Source organism: Apus apus, chromosome Z (assembly GCF_020740795.1).
Source record: "Apus apus isolate bApuApu2 chromosome Z, bApuApu2.pri.cur, whole genome shotgun sequence".
NCBI lineage: Eukaryota > Metazoa > Chordata > Aves > Apodiformes > Apodidae > Apus > Apus apus.
In genome coordinates, this window is record NC_067312.1 from 52083697 (window position 1) to 52100350 (window position 16654).

The 16654-nt window shown below is 45.4% G+C and overlaps 1 protein-coding gene across 1 annotated transcript; it reads left to right on the forward strand.

Annotated features, from left to right (window-relative positions):
* The first annotated feature begins 520 nt into the window (after positions 1 to 520).
* Positions 521 to 11096, forward strand: LOC127396017 (TOG array regulator of axonemal microtubules protein 2-like). Its single transcript, XM_051643565.1, has 7 exons — positions 521 to 530; positions 896 to 1037; positions 2499 to 2604; positions 4341 to 4576; positions 5801 to 5924; positions 9526 to 9690; positions 10890 to 11096. Exons 1-7 carry the CDS (start codon positions 521 to 523, stop codon positions 11094 to 11096), a joined length of 990 nt encoding a protein of 329 aa, XP_051499525.1.
* Positions 11097 to 16654: the final 5558 nt, after the last annotated feature.

A 16654-nucleotide genomic window follows, 5' to 3' on the forward strand; every position in this document is an offset into this window, starting at 1 on the left:
TTACTGTCCCATGCTAGTGAGTGACTGCTCTGCTTGGAGTTGTTTGGGACAACAAAGTGATGTTATCCAGCTCCAGCAAGATTTCTAGCCCTTTCCAAGCCCATAGGGTGGTCCAGCACTCTCCACTCTTGGATCCAAAGTCTCTCCTGAGGATTGAGAGCAAACCTACTTTGGATCTACTCCAGCTTTATAATACTGGAGCAACTGGTGCTTACAGATCCACTTGAAAGTTAAGCTAAATAAAGTAGTGGTTAAGTCTTAAGCTCTTGGTTTTGCCCATACTGATAGTCCGAAATGTAACACTGATGCTGGGAAGTTAGTTGAAGTAAATGGAGACAGAGGCATCATCAGATTTAGAGGGTCAGTTTTCACTGTTCCCGAGTGGCTGCTTCTTGTGGATTTGTCTGAGCCCAGCAGAACTCAGTGTTCAGGCTTGGGGGCCACTGGGGGCAGCTGGAGGTGTTTCTTCAGAAAGTTACAGGGTGCCTCTATCCCTGGTGCTCCAGATAACAGTGAGGTGATGGAGGGAGGTATGTTCCGATGTCAGGAGCTTACTCCTGGGATAGCAAGTCCTGCTGGGCAGCACTGGCTCCCACTGAGCAGGAGCCCTGTGGCACTAAGAATCTGCAAGCTGGCTCTGGTACATCAATGAACTTGGGAGCTGGCTCTCTGTCCAGTTTTCAGGTTTACACAAGAAGCTGGTGTCCAGCTGGGGTGACTGGGAGGTGGCTAGCTGCTGGGGAAAGCAATAAGCCACCCAGCAGCAAAGTCTCTGAACCAGTACCAGTTTGCACCCATCCATAATCTTGGCTGGGAGATGGGGTTGCAGTCTGCTTAGTGGTGAGGTACCTTGCCCCAGGGTATGTGGTACTGATACCCGACCTTCTCCTTACAGTGAACCAGTCGCTGGCCATTTCTCTAGACTCCCTGGAGCGTGGAGAGAAGACAGAGTGTGGGGATGCCTGGGAAGCCAGACCCTTCTCTCAGCCCCAGCAGGTGCTACTTATCACACTCAGGTTGCTCAGCAGCAACAACTGGTAAGAAGCCCTCTGTTCACTCTTTCTCTCTCTCAGTGTACAGTTAAGTTAGAAGCAGTTTTTTTTCTAATGCCTCTGAGCCCAGATGTCCAAAGGTAATTTGTGAAACCACTCCAAAGCAGTCACAGTGTAAAGATGCAAGAGCAACCTTTTATTTTCCTTGGTCTGTGGCAGTTTTACAGCTGCTGCAGTTCTGTGCTGTTTCTGAGCTTTGCTTTCTGCTTCATGTAGCTGCAGATGAAATCTCCAGAGAAGAGAGGAATTGTAGAACGAGATTATTTGCTGGCTGAAGCTAGAGGCAGGTCTTGAGTTCAGAGATCTGGGGGCTTCAGGTCATTAGCCGAGATGGGACTGCCTAAGGATTTATTTCTGGTCTGCTGCTGGAAGCAGCAGCAGGAGTCAGGGCCTCCCTGTGGCCCCCTGCATGTGGGTCTTTGCAGCACCTGTGGGAAGTTCCTATTTCTGAGAAATGACTAAGATGTGGTGCAGAGTTTCTCAGCCTGTCGCTTCTCCTGAAGAGTTCATGGCAGAAGCCAAGGAAAAAGACAAAAAAATCTTTTAGGAATCTTGCACTTTTAGAACTGGCTCAGCTCCTACTGGTTGTCTTCTTGTTGTCTGGGTCAGCATATGCTCACTAGGGCTCAGTTCACACCAGGATAACCATGACAAATCTTCCATGATGCGTCTCTCCTGGTGTGACTGCTTTGTTTTACCTCTCTCCCCTTTCTCTTCCCCATTCCTATTTGGTGCCCTGTGAGGTGCAGGATACCCTGTGAGGTCCGGGTTACATACAGGAACCTTGTTGGGATTGGGTCCTTATCTGGCCCTGCAGCCCTGGTGAACCAGTAACTGCATCATGTGCCTTCATGTAGCTCAGATTCTTCACAAAGTGCTGAACAGGGCTGGTATTTACTCCTTTTAAATTGCTAAATGTAATTGCTGTGGCAAGTGTTACTTTAAGTGCTGGAAAATCCAGCATTTCAGCATCTGGGCACAGACAACACGACAAGATGGCAGAGTGAAAACTCAGCTATGGAGTGGCAGTGCAGACTCTCACTGCTGAACTGCCTTCTGAGGATGGGTAGGGGGAAAATGCCCCTATAACAGCCAGACAGGATTGCATCTCAGGTTACAGGGAGGGTGCAAGAAACAGAAACATGGCACAGTGTTCCAGCTTCTGGGAAGCAGCAACATAGAGACTTAATGTGCCAGGGATTTCAGGAAGGCCATCTGGTTTAATAGCCACAAATTAATGCATCCACTCTGAAACCATCTATGTACCTTTAGTAATTATGTACACTTTTGACTGCCACAGCAACCTGTGGTGATGAGTTCCATGATGTAATCAAGTGCTACATGAGAACTACCTCCCTTTGAGCCACCACCCTGCTCAGTTCAGAGGGTGCTGCCTACTTCTTGGGTGGTGAGAAAAATCAGTCTTTTTTGGTAATTGCCTTTCAGGGAGCAGCAGATGAAGGGGCTCTTTGACATCAGACACTTGGCTATCTGCCACTCAGAAATCCTTCTCTCTAGACTGCATGATGTTTCTGTGGCAATTACCAAAGAGGTAAGAACACTGTGTTTGTGTCCCGTGTACCCTGTACGTGGGGTGAAGGGCAGGTGTGTACTTGTTCATTTACATGTGTGCTTGATGTTTGTCTTCTCTGCTGTTTTTAGTCCTCATTTTTCTAATAGCTGTGTCACTCATCTGTGTGATGTGTCTGTACATACAGCTGTAGGTACTGCTATGTAGGACATCTGCCTGTCCTCTTTGAGCCAGGTGTCGTTATAGTGCAGTATACAAATGCAGAAGTTGAGACAGAAATGAGGTGATTTGCCACTGCCTGAATCTCTGCCCAAGCTGTAATTAGACACTGCAGCTTTTGCCTCCCAGCTTCCTCCCACTTCCTCCTCCCCCTCAGCATCATGAGGGATTGACTGCAGATATTCATTTTCCAGTGTTTCCTGATGATGTCTTATCTTTCTTAATTTTGTTTTGTTAATTTGCCCTTTCTGTTGATATGCTGCCTCTGCGCACTGGTGGAATTTTGTACTGCAGCCACCAGCTGCTTGGAGTGGCCTGGTGGTGGGGTTTTCAGGGCAGTTGTGCACAGCTGTCCTCTCATCTCTCAATTAATAGAGAGATCTCCTTAATAACATCTGTGGCTATGTTTCCAACTTGGCATTTGTCTGTGGCCTGAACAAGCTGCCTTGTCATCTTATTACACAAGTGCCAAACATATTAAATCCTCCTTTGCTTGCAGGAGACAGGGAGACTGAGCTCATTTCCATTTAAATCAGTCATATTAGCCCATATTTAGTGACATTGGAGGCTTGAATGCTGTTCGTGGTGTTGGGCTCCTCAAACTTTTTGGCTTAGATATGCAGGACTCAGATTCTCCCACTCTGAGATCAGGGTTAGCAGAAGAAGCCCTTTCATTTTAGCTCATCTGATTTTTATATAATTTTTACATTTCTGAGGGAACTTCCTCCCCTCTGTTACACACCCTCATGCGCACAGACATCTTGCAGTTTTCATTTCACTCTAGTCCCAGATTTTGCTTTCACAAGCATTTTTAGCTCTCGTGTTGTTCATTTTTATTAATAGGCACAACCAAGTCTGGCAGAAAGCAGATGTGTCTTCCTTACCCATATGAGAGAGCCTTTTGGAATCAGGGATCACTCCATAGCAGCACTAGGTGCTCTGAAACCCCACAGATAGCAGCTGTAATTACAAGTGATCTCCAGGATCCATAAGTGCCTTGAGGCCAGCAGCTGGCGTTCTCCTGAGTAGACTGAGCAGCACATGGACTCGAGTCCCTGCTGCAAAATTGTCTGTAGACTGGAGCACAGATTTTCCTTTTCCTGGCTGATTGCTCAAACTGCCAGTACTGCACTTTTGGAAAGGAGGAAAGTGCTACTTTTCCTCTATCTTGTCTTTAAGAATTGTGCCTTCTTAGGTTAAAAACAGTCCTTGCTTTATTTTGTTTGTTTGTGTTCAACAAAAGGGCCTCAAATCAAAGCAGTGCCAATTATGGACTAAATAACACACTTTGTTCTAGGTGAAACAATATTTTTAGGCTTGCAGTCTCATTAAAGTTGTCTTGCATAAGCGGGCCTGAGGCCAGAGAAGTTAGTGTCAGAGTGAGTGTATTTCTGTGTTTGTGCTCTTCTGCTCTAGCTGTGCTCTTATGTTTCACCTGGACACAGTGAGAAGTAATTTTATTTCCTGGGACTTTTGTCTAGGAAAACTGGCTTTCTTTACAAGTTGGTTCTTGTGTTTCCCCCTCTTGCCCTGTACAGGTAAAAAAACACCACTCAAAGGTGTCTGGCTGTGTGGTCGTCACTCTTGGAGAGCTCTTCAAGACCTTGAGGAAGCAGATGGACCATGAGGTGGATAGGATTGCTTCAGTCTTGATTCCGAAGTTAGGGGACTCCAGCAAGTTAATCCGGGAAGCAGCTGATCAGTCTCTAGGAGTGATGGTGGTGAACGTGACTACTGCACACGCAAAAACTGCTCTCATGGCTACTGGAGTCGGGTATGTAATTCTTCTTTTCGTGATAGCCTTCACCTTAAACTGTGTGGGGAGGGGGGAAGGGACAGGAGGCAGAAGGAGAGTGGTGGGAGGGAAGGGTCCTTTCTCCTGCATCTTCTCTGAACTCAGTAATTAGATTATTTCATCAACTTTGTTTCTTTCCTCTTGTCGTCTGTGTCTGCCCTACTGCAGCCTGTTTGTTCTCACAGCCTGTCAACACTGCCTAGATGTGGTGAACGATGGGGAAGCAGAAGTTCCTGCAAAGGGTGGTTATACAGCCTTGTGGCTTTGTGGGAAGAGGGACAATGGGATTCCAGCAGTGAGCACCCTTCGATATTTCACAATGCTAACCACAGAGGCACTGGGAAAAAACAGGCATCACCATTATGCCATTAACTTGAGACATAAGGAGGATAATCGCTTGGACACATAGCATGTGGAGGAAAACCCGCTGGGTGTGACACAGCCTGCTCAGCAGGTGCAGCTTCTGCTGCAAGAAGTCTGTCTGACCGTTGTATCCTTGGAGCTCCACTTGCTATTCAAATGGTGCTGTATGTTGGCTTTGAGATGGTGAGCTGCTCTACAGGTGCCATCACAAGCCAACTGCCATGGGGTAGCTGAAGCAAATGCTGCCTTAAAATATTAGTGCTGTACCAGATAGTTGCCAAGAGACACCCTCTGGAGAGGACAACCTGGCTAAAACAAGTGCTACCCTTTCCTCTGCTTTCAAAAGGGGCAGCACACTCAAAGGTACCTCTTGCCAAGCCTCAGAGAACAAACTGGCTGTCTAGGTGGATATTCTATATCTTTATGCCCCACAGGGGTTTTCCCCCCCAATTTGTTTTTTTCAAGGGTTTGCAGTTTTGGAGGTAATTGGGTGGAATTAGCCTCAATTCTGCTGCGATGTGCTCTATGTGTGGTGAGACCCCTCTGACAAGTCAGCACAAATTGTCTTTCATTTTCCTTTCTCAGAGCTAATGTTGGGAAAGAAACTGAGCATCAAGTAGTCCAGGGTGATTAAATTCCTCTCTCTTCCTTGCATGTAGCCCCTCTGTACAATGCCAACTTTGTGTGTATCTGGAGACAGAATCTTCTACACGTGGCTAAAATTGCAGTGAGGACCCACGCCTCCGTCCCCTAGCAATGACAGGGACCATGCTGTGACTGAGGCCTGTGCTTCTGGCCCTCCTTTTCCCTCTGCCCCAGTGTTTGCTCTCTCGTTTCCAGGCACTGCAACGCCCTGGTGTGGAAGTGCGCGGCCAAACCCCTGCTGACCGTGATGGGGCACATGGGAGCTGAGAAGCTCCTGTCGGACACGTGCGGCAGGACCCGGCTGCTGCTGTGCGCGCTGGTGAGGCTTGCTCGGGACAGTCATCAGGACACAAGGTGATTATTTTCATTCCACTTCCTAAAATTTGAAAACTGTTTGATGTCTGGCTATAAATGATAAAACCACAAAAGAGTGGGAGGTAAAGTGAGCATTAAGAGAGTTACTGCACAGTGTGGGTAATGTTGTCTGTGGAAATGACTACTAAGGAACATAAGGTTGTCCAGCAGGAAGGACCATTGACAAGTTCCTGTGACTTGAATGATTCTGTATTCAGTTCAAGATTGCTCAGATTAGTCAGTGAAACAATTTTGTTTGGTCTTATGCACTGAAGGCAAAGCTGAAGTCTTGGCCAGTCTGAATGGTCCCAAACATTTCATTCTAGTAAGGCTGAGACTGTCCTAAAAATTTTCCAACTGGCTTCAACCGATGCATTGAGTCTTTCTAAATCTCTTTTGCAGATTTAGTTGCCTATGGTAGTCACAGATTTTTCTTCCCAGTCTTTTTACAATGTCTGTGGCTGAAAGACCTCCACCTTTCCTCTTGAAGACGGATGTAGTTTCATTGTAGTAAAACCAACCCAACCCCCCCTTACTTAGATTATTAATTTAAATTCCACTTAAGAGTTGGAAAGAACGCATGAGGCACTAGCTGAATAATAAATAGTGAGCATGAGGTGATTTGTCCTAGCTTCTCTGCCAGTTAAAGAAAGCTAAATTCTTGTGCAAGACACAGCAAATGGGCCATGGCAGCAAAGCAGGAGACATGCTTTGCTCATCCTGTGGATCCTTCAGTCCTACAGAAGCATTCCCAGAATTCCAGAGTGGGATTGTATTTTTCTGTTGCCCTGTGTTCTCCTCTTGCCTCTTATGTTCAGCTGGCAGCATTGTGCAGTGGGAGTCGATGGAGGTAAGAATCTCTCTCTGCTGAATAGGGAATACCTTCTCATATGGGGAGCTTAAAATATCAGCTCATTTTATTAACACTTTTCCTTTGTTAATTCACCAGGGAGAAAAGTCATCAATAGCCTGTAGAAAAAGCAGTCATTAATTTCTTTCTTTCCTGTGCTAGGTGTTATGGACAGCAGATGCTGAATACATTGATGAGTCATCCAAAATTTGGTAACTATTTGAAACAGCCTGCGCTCTCACATGACTTGGAAGAAATCATGGCCACAATGAAGAAGAGAGTGTGTGTTTGGCAGAAGAATGTCTCCTTTATGCAAGTACTGAGATTACTAATACAAGTTTAAACATACCTGATCTTTCTTTATCTCATTCTTATTCCACTGAATCATTTTGCTCCTGGGAATGCTCCTGGGTTGATCCTTAGCCTGTTTATCTGCATACAGTGAAGGATCCAGTATGGTTACTAATGAAGTGGGTGTATTTTGAATATCAGCTGCAGGCAGGAAAGAGAAGTACAAGAGAATGGTTTTACTTTCAAGCATAAAAAAATACAACAGCATACTCCCTCTCCCCCCTGCCCAATAAAGCAAGGGAAGTATATAGTGCTTCTGGAGACAACAGGGTCTTTGCAACAGACAAGGTAGTAGTGCCAAGAAAATTTCCAAATATACAAAAGATGCACAAGGCAATCATAACTAATACATATATTGTTTGTATTCTGGAAATAGTGCCCTGCTGTGATGCACTGTGGAGCTGGAAGAAGCTTTGTGAATCCAGCATCCAGCGTTCATTCCTCTCCACTTACATTTTAGAAAGGAATGTGCCTTTGTGCAGAAACAGGGGGAGCAAGTGTGAACTAAATCAAATCGAGCAGGGTGGGCCAGCCTCCTGAGACTCCAAAAGTTTCCTGCTCTTCCTTTTAAGAAAACTTGTTACCTACCTGTTTGCATTATTCCCATTTGTGCTCAAGACTAATGAATTCAGGATTGTATACTGCTGCCTATTATGGTAGCACCTATAGCTTGCTTTGGGTTATAGAAAACAAATAGCAGACATCACTGAATCTCTGGCCTGTCTCCCTCTGAAATTTACGACAGGTTTTCTAGGGGTTTTTGGTAGCAATGATCCTGGTTATATCTTGTGCTTTAAACAAGTACTTTCCTTTTTTATCTTCTTTAGATTCATGGGGTTTTATTGTTTATATACAGGGGAAAGAAGACCATAAATGTGAACCTCCATCTGCCAGGGACCCCAGGGAGTCTAAGAACAGCAACCTGAAAACACCCCAGGACAAATTGCCTGCTATTGGAGGGTACTGAGCACTTTTGTAACATCTGACAAAGCATGTAACAAGTTTTATCTGTCTCTTCCTCAGTAAGCTCTTTCAGGTGGAGGCCAGCTTTGCCAGAGATTGTTTCCTTGTCCCACAAATCTTCTATGATAAAATGAGTCTACTTCTCCGCTGGGCTGCACACAAATTCTTTGGGGGGTTTTACACATGAATTGAGAGAGAGGAAGAGATAACCACTGGCTGCAGCTCAGGAGATCCAGTGCAGTGGCAAGGACAGTGTCATAGAGGCTGTGAAAGTGTCATGTCTCTGCTGTTCCACTTAGGAACAGTAATTTCAATCAGGGTATTCTCATCTGAGTGGAGTGTTTTTCAGACGGGTGGTTTGAGGAGGAGATCCAGTCTAGCACCAAGATGCCATTCCCCAAAATAGCTTTTTCCAGGCATGTGGTTTGACCTGGCTGAATCATTGCTTTCTGACCCTCAGGCAGTACCAGCAAGACAATTCCTGAGCAGTTCTCTTTGACAGATTTTTCAGCATGGACGTTTTCTATGGCTATTCATGTCACTCAGACCCATTACTGCTTGGCTGATGGACAGACTGTTTTTTTCCTCAGTGCTGCAGTCAGCCTTCAAGCAAGGAATTTGGTCATTGCTGTCTCCCCATGCTAATGGGAGAGTTATTTGTCCCTGTTCTCCTCTGGTAACAGAGGTTGTACTTAGCTGTGTTGTACTCAGCAGTGGCAGGAAGGTGACAACACACCTCACTATCATAGTTAGGATCTCCCCATGCTCATGGCTGGGAGAGGCTGATCCAATAAAATTGCTCCCATTGGGTTTGTTAATCTGTGGGTTCAGTCTCCAAGGAAACAATAATGTGAGCATAATAGATGGAGTGGCTGGCTTCTCTTTTTAACTCTTGTTACTGATCCTCTGGATCCTTTCAGATATGCCCCTGAATCTCTCTGGGTAGGATTCATCTCTTCAGATCCATCTCAGCTCTTCATTCAGATTCCCATACCTGTTGTATAGACACATCTCCAGAGCAATTAATTTCCTTATAACGCAGACTCCTCCCATAAGATGAGGCATGTAAACTTTCAAGTAGTGCCTGTTTTCTCCACCAAGGGGTGCTAGATGAGTACCTGGGAAGATACCTGAAGACATAAGATGAATACTATCCTCATTGCCTTGGGTTTCCTGAGTAAGCACTAGCAGTAACTTTCTTTACTTGCAGATTGTCTCCTGTAAGGATTGCTGTGAGAGCAAGGTTGCTTTTCAGATCAGGATCTAGCTTAAATCACATGATTAGGAAGTCTCAAGATGTTTTCCTCACAATTATCTGATGCCATTATCACCAGAAGGTCTTACCTTGTTTTTATTTTCTAGGTTGAAGTCTGGCCCTGGTGGATGCACCTTGCCGTTTCAGAAAGTCCCTCACACCTCAGTTGGCACTGTGGAAGACACTGGACAGCTCCTGGGGCTTAAAGGTCTCCTGACAGCCCAGGAGTTTCAGTCACGAATGAAGGGACTGGCACTCCTCCTGGATCACTGCAAAAGCAACCCCCAGTTAATTTCCAGTAACATTTTCCAGGTATGTAGGGCATCTCCTTTCTCATTAGCTCTCTCCCCAAGCCTGTATCAGTGAAGTTAACTCAGTGCATCTTGGCACTAAATACTAGTCATTTGGGACAGGCAGGTCCCTTCTTATCCCAAAAATATAATTTAACTCCAGGCATCAGGGCAAGTAATTCCAGTGCAGATACATTTCTCTAGCAGGTGCCTATTGGTGCTGTTCATGAGATTATAAGACTAAAATTTACTGTTGCTGTAGCTTCTGCTGACTTCTACTACTAGTTAGGCAGAAAGAGAAGAAATCCAACCACTGAAAGCTTGGTAGATATTATCTAGAAGAAGAACAGGTGGGGATGGGGGATGAAGTATCAGGCTGGGTTGATTTATTTTAGAAAAGCCCAACATAACACTTGTTTTTCAAGGATGCTCCTGTAAACTTTATCTTGTCTTGTGCAGACACTATGCTGCTGATTCACTTCTATCCTCATCCCTTTCCTGCTTGGGAAAGACTTTCTCATCCTTCCTGGATGTCCTTTTTTTCCCTTTGGAAAGGAAAGAACAATGGCTAGAGACAGATCTTCTCTTCCTTCTCCTCCCAGCAGCTGCTTTTTTCCCCTTTTCCAGAAAATGGGGCCTGATAACGTGTCTGTCAAGGGACTGAACCTGCTCTAATGACAACTGCACAGCATATTAAACTTGAGAAGTCTGTCTGGTATCCAGATAAATGGTCTGGATCCTGAAGCGTTCATCAGAGCCCTGCACTCCTCCTGATGCAGATTCTGAGATGGATAAAACAAAACTTGGATCTCATCCAGCCACCATTCTGGCAAAATCAAAACTACCCTTGGCACTTGACACAACTTGATAGAAAACAGGCATCTTAAGTACCTGTTTTCAAGCCTCTGTACCAAAGATTCTCTTTTCTGTTATTAAAATTTGATTAAATTAATAGTGTGCAGGCAAAGAGAAACACCATATGAAGTCTCCTGTTCCTACCCAAACCTCTTAATGAAATATGAACATTTCTTCAACCAGCTCGAGGTTGGGCAGCTGCTGCAAGGAGCAGCCCACAGGTAAACAGCGGAAGTCTGATAGCAAGTGCTGACCTGGCAGAAAGGATTGCAGCCATCTTGTACTTTGCTGGGTATTGGTTTCTACATCCCTTATTGAAGCAAAGACACTTGAATCCAGCATTCATATCCTTTTTTTTCTTCACAGATTTTTGGTGTTTTGGTCCTGACACTTCAGGACTCCCACAAGAGAGTGAGCCAGCAGGCGCTGGAGGTGTTTGCTGTAATAATACCCATAGTCAGAGGTGCCCTAAAGCCAGTGATGCCCCATCTCATGACAGCAGTCCTTAGCAACCTGAACTCGAAGGACTCAGGGATTTATGCCATGGCTGTGAAGGTGTTGGAAGCAATCTAGGTAAGGCTGACCCCTGGCATTGACTCTCCTCGACTGCGGCTCCTCCGTCTCAGAGCCAAGAGTCATTTCTGCTGTCCACCTAAGGACCTGAATTCCTGCCGACTGTAACTGGTGAGCTGGGTAGCCAGAAGCTGTGGTGATGCAGTCCTTATGCACCAGTTCCCAGACAGGCTGGAATGTGTACCAGCATTTTCCCAAAGTCCCAGGACCCTTTGGCTCGGTGCTACTTGTCTGCTTGAGTAGACAAGGAGGTGAACAATAAATCCTGGAGTACAACTTTGCTACAGTTCAGGGACAACAGGATTTTTTGAGGTTGTTTGGGTCAAGTTTGGCTTCCCAAATGAGTTGCTTTGCTTTTGGTGTGAAGGAATGAACACTGGCCTGACAGAGCTTCTGCAGAACAGCTTCCTGGAAGACTCTACATTGTGGGCATTAGCTGGTCCTCTTTATTTTCCACCTTTCTTCTTTGTATTCTTTTTTTAAAGGGAATTTAAGATTTGCCAATTTATTTTCTTTAGAACAGGTATAAATCCACATATATGTAACATGCTTTGTTCCAAATGTTTTCTGCATGGGGCAAGATTATTATAGCCCATAACTACATAGCCATGGTCTGCTGTAAATTTCTTTGCCCCACATATTAATGGCAGCTGTGAAAATGCAGCACAGGATGAATATGCTTGAAAAATGTAGTTCTGAAGATGCATGTCTTAAAAGGGGATATAACAGCTTTCTCCATGTCAGCTGCTTTGCCAGCTCAGGGAATTGGCTGCTTTTTTGTGTCGTAAGTATAGGGTTGTTCCTGGTCATTAAGTGGGGAGACGGGTTTGAGACCTGTACTGCTCTTGCCCCTTCCCCATATTTTGTGGTGCCTGGGAGAAGGCTGGGGAAAAGCTGCAGAATCCTGCTAACAGAGGATGAGGCAAACGGATCCCTCCAGGGTTTTGTCTGGAGCTTTCTGTCATTCCCCTCTCACCAATCCTAAGTGAGCGAGCACAATGTCTTGCCCCATTGCTCCACTGACTTTCATAGCTAAGAGCACATGCCACACGCATTCTGCCTCCAAGAAAGCTTTGCTCAGCTTGTGAAAGCAGTAAGGCTGGAGGCTTGCAGACTAATCCAGGCAACAGTTTATAAATTAAAAGAAGACCTCAGATCAACAACAGGCAGCACACAGCATTTGTGGGCCGGAGTTTGGAAGTGTGGTAGAATACTGCTGTTTGCTGTGTGCCTCTGAGCAGAGGGCACTGCCAGATTCAACCTTGGCATTTTTCATCAAAGGTGACAAAAAAGTAGTTGTTCTTCTCGTTAGAAATCTTTCCATTACGTCTCTCAGCTGCATTTCTAAAACTTCAGCAGCTGGTGAATTTCTTCATGGAAATAAACAGCGATGTGACATTTTGGTCATTTGTAATGTAAAAGCAGGTGGCAAAATTGTTCCCCAAACATGTATGATTCACTTTGCTAAGTCTGTGACAGATACAAAGCCTCTGATTTGGAGAAATTAAGATCCTCAGAGGTTGGTTGTTTTGTTCAGTGGATGGTCTGTTTCACTGTGGCCTGCTTCTGGATCATCAGACCCTTTGTGCTTACTAATGTTAGCCAGAAAAGCCTTCCAAGAACCAAAAGTAAAAGTAGGTACTTGTTTGCTTTAAGGTTGTTAAGAAACTTCTCTCTCTCACCTGGCAGTGCTTGTGGAATCGTATTATCACCGGAAACCCCAAGCCATGCAGCGCTACGCCCTGCCTGCCCTCTGGTATCGCTTGGGGAGCACAGCCCGGCCTGGCCTCAAACCTGTAGTCTCTAAGCTTGTGAAAAGCCTCTACCAAGTGATAGGATCCAGACTGAAGAGACAGGCTGCCAAGAAGCCTCCACATGTGGTGAAGAACCTCCAGGACATTTTGGAAATGAATGGTGAAGATTGAGGTGTGCTGAGGGAAGCTGATGGAGAGGTGCTGAGTGGGACAGGTGGAGACAAAGGTGGATGTGGCGCTGGCGTTGGTTTTATTCTTTGTGTTTGAAGAACAGGTTTTGCCCAGCAAAGTTTACAGTTACAGATATACATTGTATGTTTGATGTAGGCTTTTGCAAAAAAAAGATGGCATAGATGGCAAAAAACCAAAACCTGTTTGTACATGAAATTTGTAACTGTGAAAAGGAAAATATTTATATATGTGCTTAGAAAGTAAAAGATGTACATATATGTGCTTACAAAGTAAGAGATGGGCTTTGGAAGCATTGAGGCTATAGGATTAGGAAAAGGTCTTGAGGATGATCGTGGACAAGAAGCCCACCATGGGGCAGCAACGTGTGCTTGCAGCCCAGAAAGCCAATCATGTCCTGGTCTGCATCCAAAGAAGCACGGCAGCAGGTCAAGGGAGGTGATTCTGCCCCTCTTCCCTGGTCTTGTGAGACCCCACCTGGAGTACTGTGTCCAGTTCTGGAGCCCCCAATACAAGAAGGACAATGGAGATCCTGGAGCAAGTCCAGAGGAGGGCCATGAAGTTGAGCAAAGGGTTGGAGCACCTCTGCTGTGAAGACAGGTGGAGAGACTTGGGCTTGTTTGCCTGGAGAAGAGAAGGCCCTGAGCAGGCCTCAGTGACCTTCCAGTATCTGAAGGGAAGACAAGCTGGGGAGGGACTTTTTACAAGGGGCACATAGGGATAGGACAAGGAGGAATGGCTTTAAATTGGAAGAGGGAAGATTTAGGTCAGACATTAGGAGGAAATTCTTTGCTATGAGGGTGGTGAGACACTGGATCAGGTTGCCCAGGGAAGCTGTGGATGCCCCGTCCCTGGAAGTGTTCAAGGTCAGGTTGGATGTGGCTCTGACCTAGTGGGAGGTGTCCCTGCCCATACAGGGGGGATGGATCTAGCTGATCTTTAAGGTCTCTTCCAAACCTTGCCCTTCCTCATAGAATGATAGTGCAATGGCACTTGAGCTGGGAAACATTCCCCGTGTGACCAATTCTGTGCACGATCAAATGAAGCAATGACTCCTTCCTAAAGGTTGTCTCTTTGTGTTTTGGGAGTTTGGTTAAAATGGTAACAAGGACATGCCTGAAACACTCCACAAATAGCTGAACTTTGTCATGTCTACTTCTGAGTGCAACATCTGTCCCAAAGCACGTGGAACATACCTGCTGTGGTGTTTTGGCACATTCCACCCATGCCAAAGCTTGCTAGTGGCTCCTTTAGGACTCAGTACCTCAGTAGTAAGATGGATGGATATTATTCCTAACATACTTGCAAACATCCTTCCTGTTGTACAAGTAGCCCCCCCATTCACTGGGCAGTTAGAAGATAATGGGTTCACTGATGCCTCTTGCAAAACAAGAGGGAAAGGTGTGGAAATACCAGGCAGTCACTTTCCAAGTTGATAATGAACAGGAAATAATTCCTGAGGGTGAAGGTCGTGCACAAATGGGGGAATTAGTAGCAGTGTGGAGTGTTTTTCAGCATGAATCTCAAACTTCCTCTCCTGTCTATATCTACACTGACTTTTATGCTGTCTTCAAGGGATGCACAGAGTGGCTCCCCTTTTGGGAACAAAATGAATGGGAAGTAAACCGCATTCCCATTTGGCAGAAAGATAAGTGGCAGGAAATTTTAACCAAACAAGGTTCATTTGCTGTCACATGGGTAGCTGCTCATCAGGATGATAAGACCCCCACGAGCCAATGGAATAACAAAGCAGATGAATTGGCCCACTTGGCATCTTTGCAAAACACCCCCATAGCAGAAGACTGGGAGAGGCTTTTGGAGTGGCTGCATGTAAAAAGGGGACATTCAGGAATCAAAGATTTACATTGTGAAGCCCATGCCCAAGGCTGGCCTGTTACCATACAGTGCAAAACCTGTATTTATGCCTGCGACCAGTGCCATACCCGCCTTGAAAAGCACCCCCTAGAAGATGATCCCTTGCATCTGAGAACTGGAAAGGGACTATGGGAAGCCTGGCAGCTAGATTATATTGGTCCCTTCTGGAAATCAGAAGGCAAACAATATGTGTTAGTGGGGGTAGAAATTTTATCAGGATTAGTCCAGGCAGAAGCTTTTGCACGGGCAACAGGGGAAAACAGTTATTGGCTTGAAAACATGGTTTGGGACACTCCCAAAACCTCAAACAGTTCAGTCAGATAATGGCACACATCTTACTGCTAAAATTGTGAAAGACCGGGCAAAACAGGAGGGAATCAATTGGATTTTCCACACTCCCTACTATCCTCAAGCAAACAGAATAGTGGAAAGAACTGATGGCATGTTAAAACATTTTCTGAAACCACAAGGCAGCAGGTGGACATCAAGACTGAAGGATGCAGTTACAGCCGTGAATGGCCAATGGGGAAGGAATGGATGTCCAAAATTGACAACCTTTTGCTCCAAAGCTCCCACTATTTTACCCACTCCCATTGAATCAGATCACCCAACACACCCCTTCCATTACCCAGGGCAACCAGTCCTCGTGGACCTCCCCACAGTTGGGAGAGTCCGCCTTGTGCTAAAAATACCCCTAAACCGGTATATCTGGAAAGCCAAAGATGCTCATAACAAAGAGCACAACATCAACACAAGATGGATTGTCCTGTCCTTTTAATATTAACCTGGTCCTTCATTTAGGACCAAGGATCTTCTCTTTTTGTCTCTTTACAGGCACAGAACCAAGAGGATCAAATGTCTGCTATGCAGCTTTAGGGGAGAATTGACTCCTGAAACCCTTGTAATTATATGTATTGTTTGTATAATCATTGTAGTGGGTGGGACTATATCGTGTATTATGGAGTATTACCCTTTATTCTTTGGACAACCATCCTCCATGCCATTGCTTTTGAAGGGAGAGACCAAACACCAGAATCAAGGGAGAACTGGGGAGAACAAAATGAATTTATGGTTTTAGGTGAACAGATAGCCCGAGCCTTCGACCTCACCTCTTGTTGGGTGTGCGGAGGACCCTTGGGACTTTCAAGTTGGCCCTGGGTAGCCAAGCCAGTTGCTGCTAAGTGGTGATGTGAGAAATGGTACAGCATTCTGGGAAGAGGATGCCTCCCCCTGGTCCATTCATTATCCTGAAAAAGGCATATACTCTTTGAATAGAACTGTTCCCCATGGACATTTTGTGGGACAAAGTAATTGTGAATGGACCTTGTCTCCTGGTTATGATTGCTGGGATCCGTATTGTCACCCCTATGACTGTTCTAAGTATGCAGGAAGATGGAATCAGACCCATGTAAAACTTTCTAATAATGTTTGGGTCAAATGCTCTTATGAAAAACCAAAAGGGGAAGGATATAAAGCTGTGGGACAGGACAAGTTTTTTGATGCCTTGTTTTTGAGTTGCCTCCATGCTAACACCACCAGTCTTAACCACATCATATGTGTATATCAATGGCAATGGCAACTCCAGAAAGGCTCTTGCACTCAATTCAAGTAATTTTGGGCTTGTTTGAATCCAACAGGTAAAGACTTTGCTTGTAATTTTAAATGGAAAGATAATGGGGAAGCGTGGTGATGTGACTATTGTGATAAAGGTGGGAAGTTCACCGTCTTGGGGGGACCCTT

Excerpts from the sequence above, each read along its gene's own strand:
- LOC127396017 (XM_051643565.1), top strand. Across the intron at positions 5,925-9,525 it reads GGCTGCTGCTGTGCGCGCTG|AAAGTCCCTCACACCTCAGT; the intron begins GTGAGGCTTGCT and ends TTGCCGTTTCAG. Across the intron at positions 9,691-10,889 it reads TTTCCAGTAACATTTTCCAG|ATTTTTGGTGTTTTGGTCCT; the intron begins GTATGTAGGGCA and ends TTTTCTTCACAG.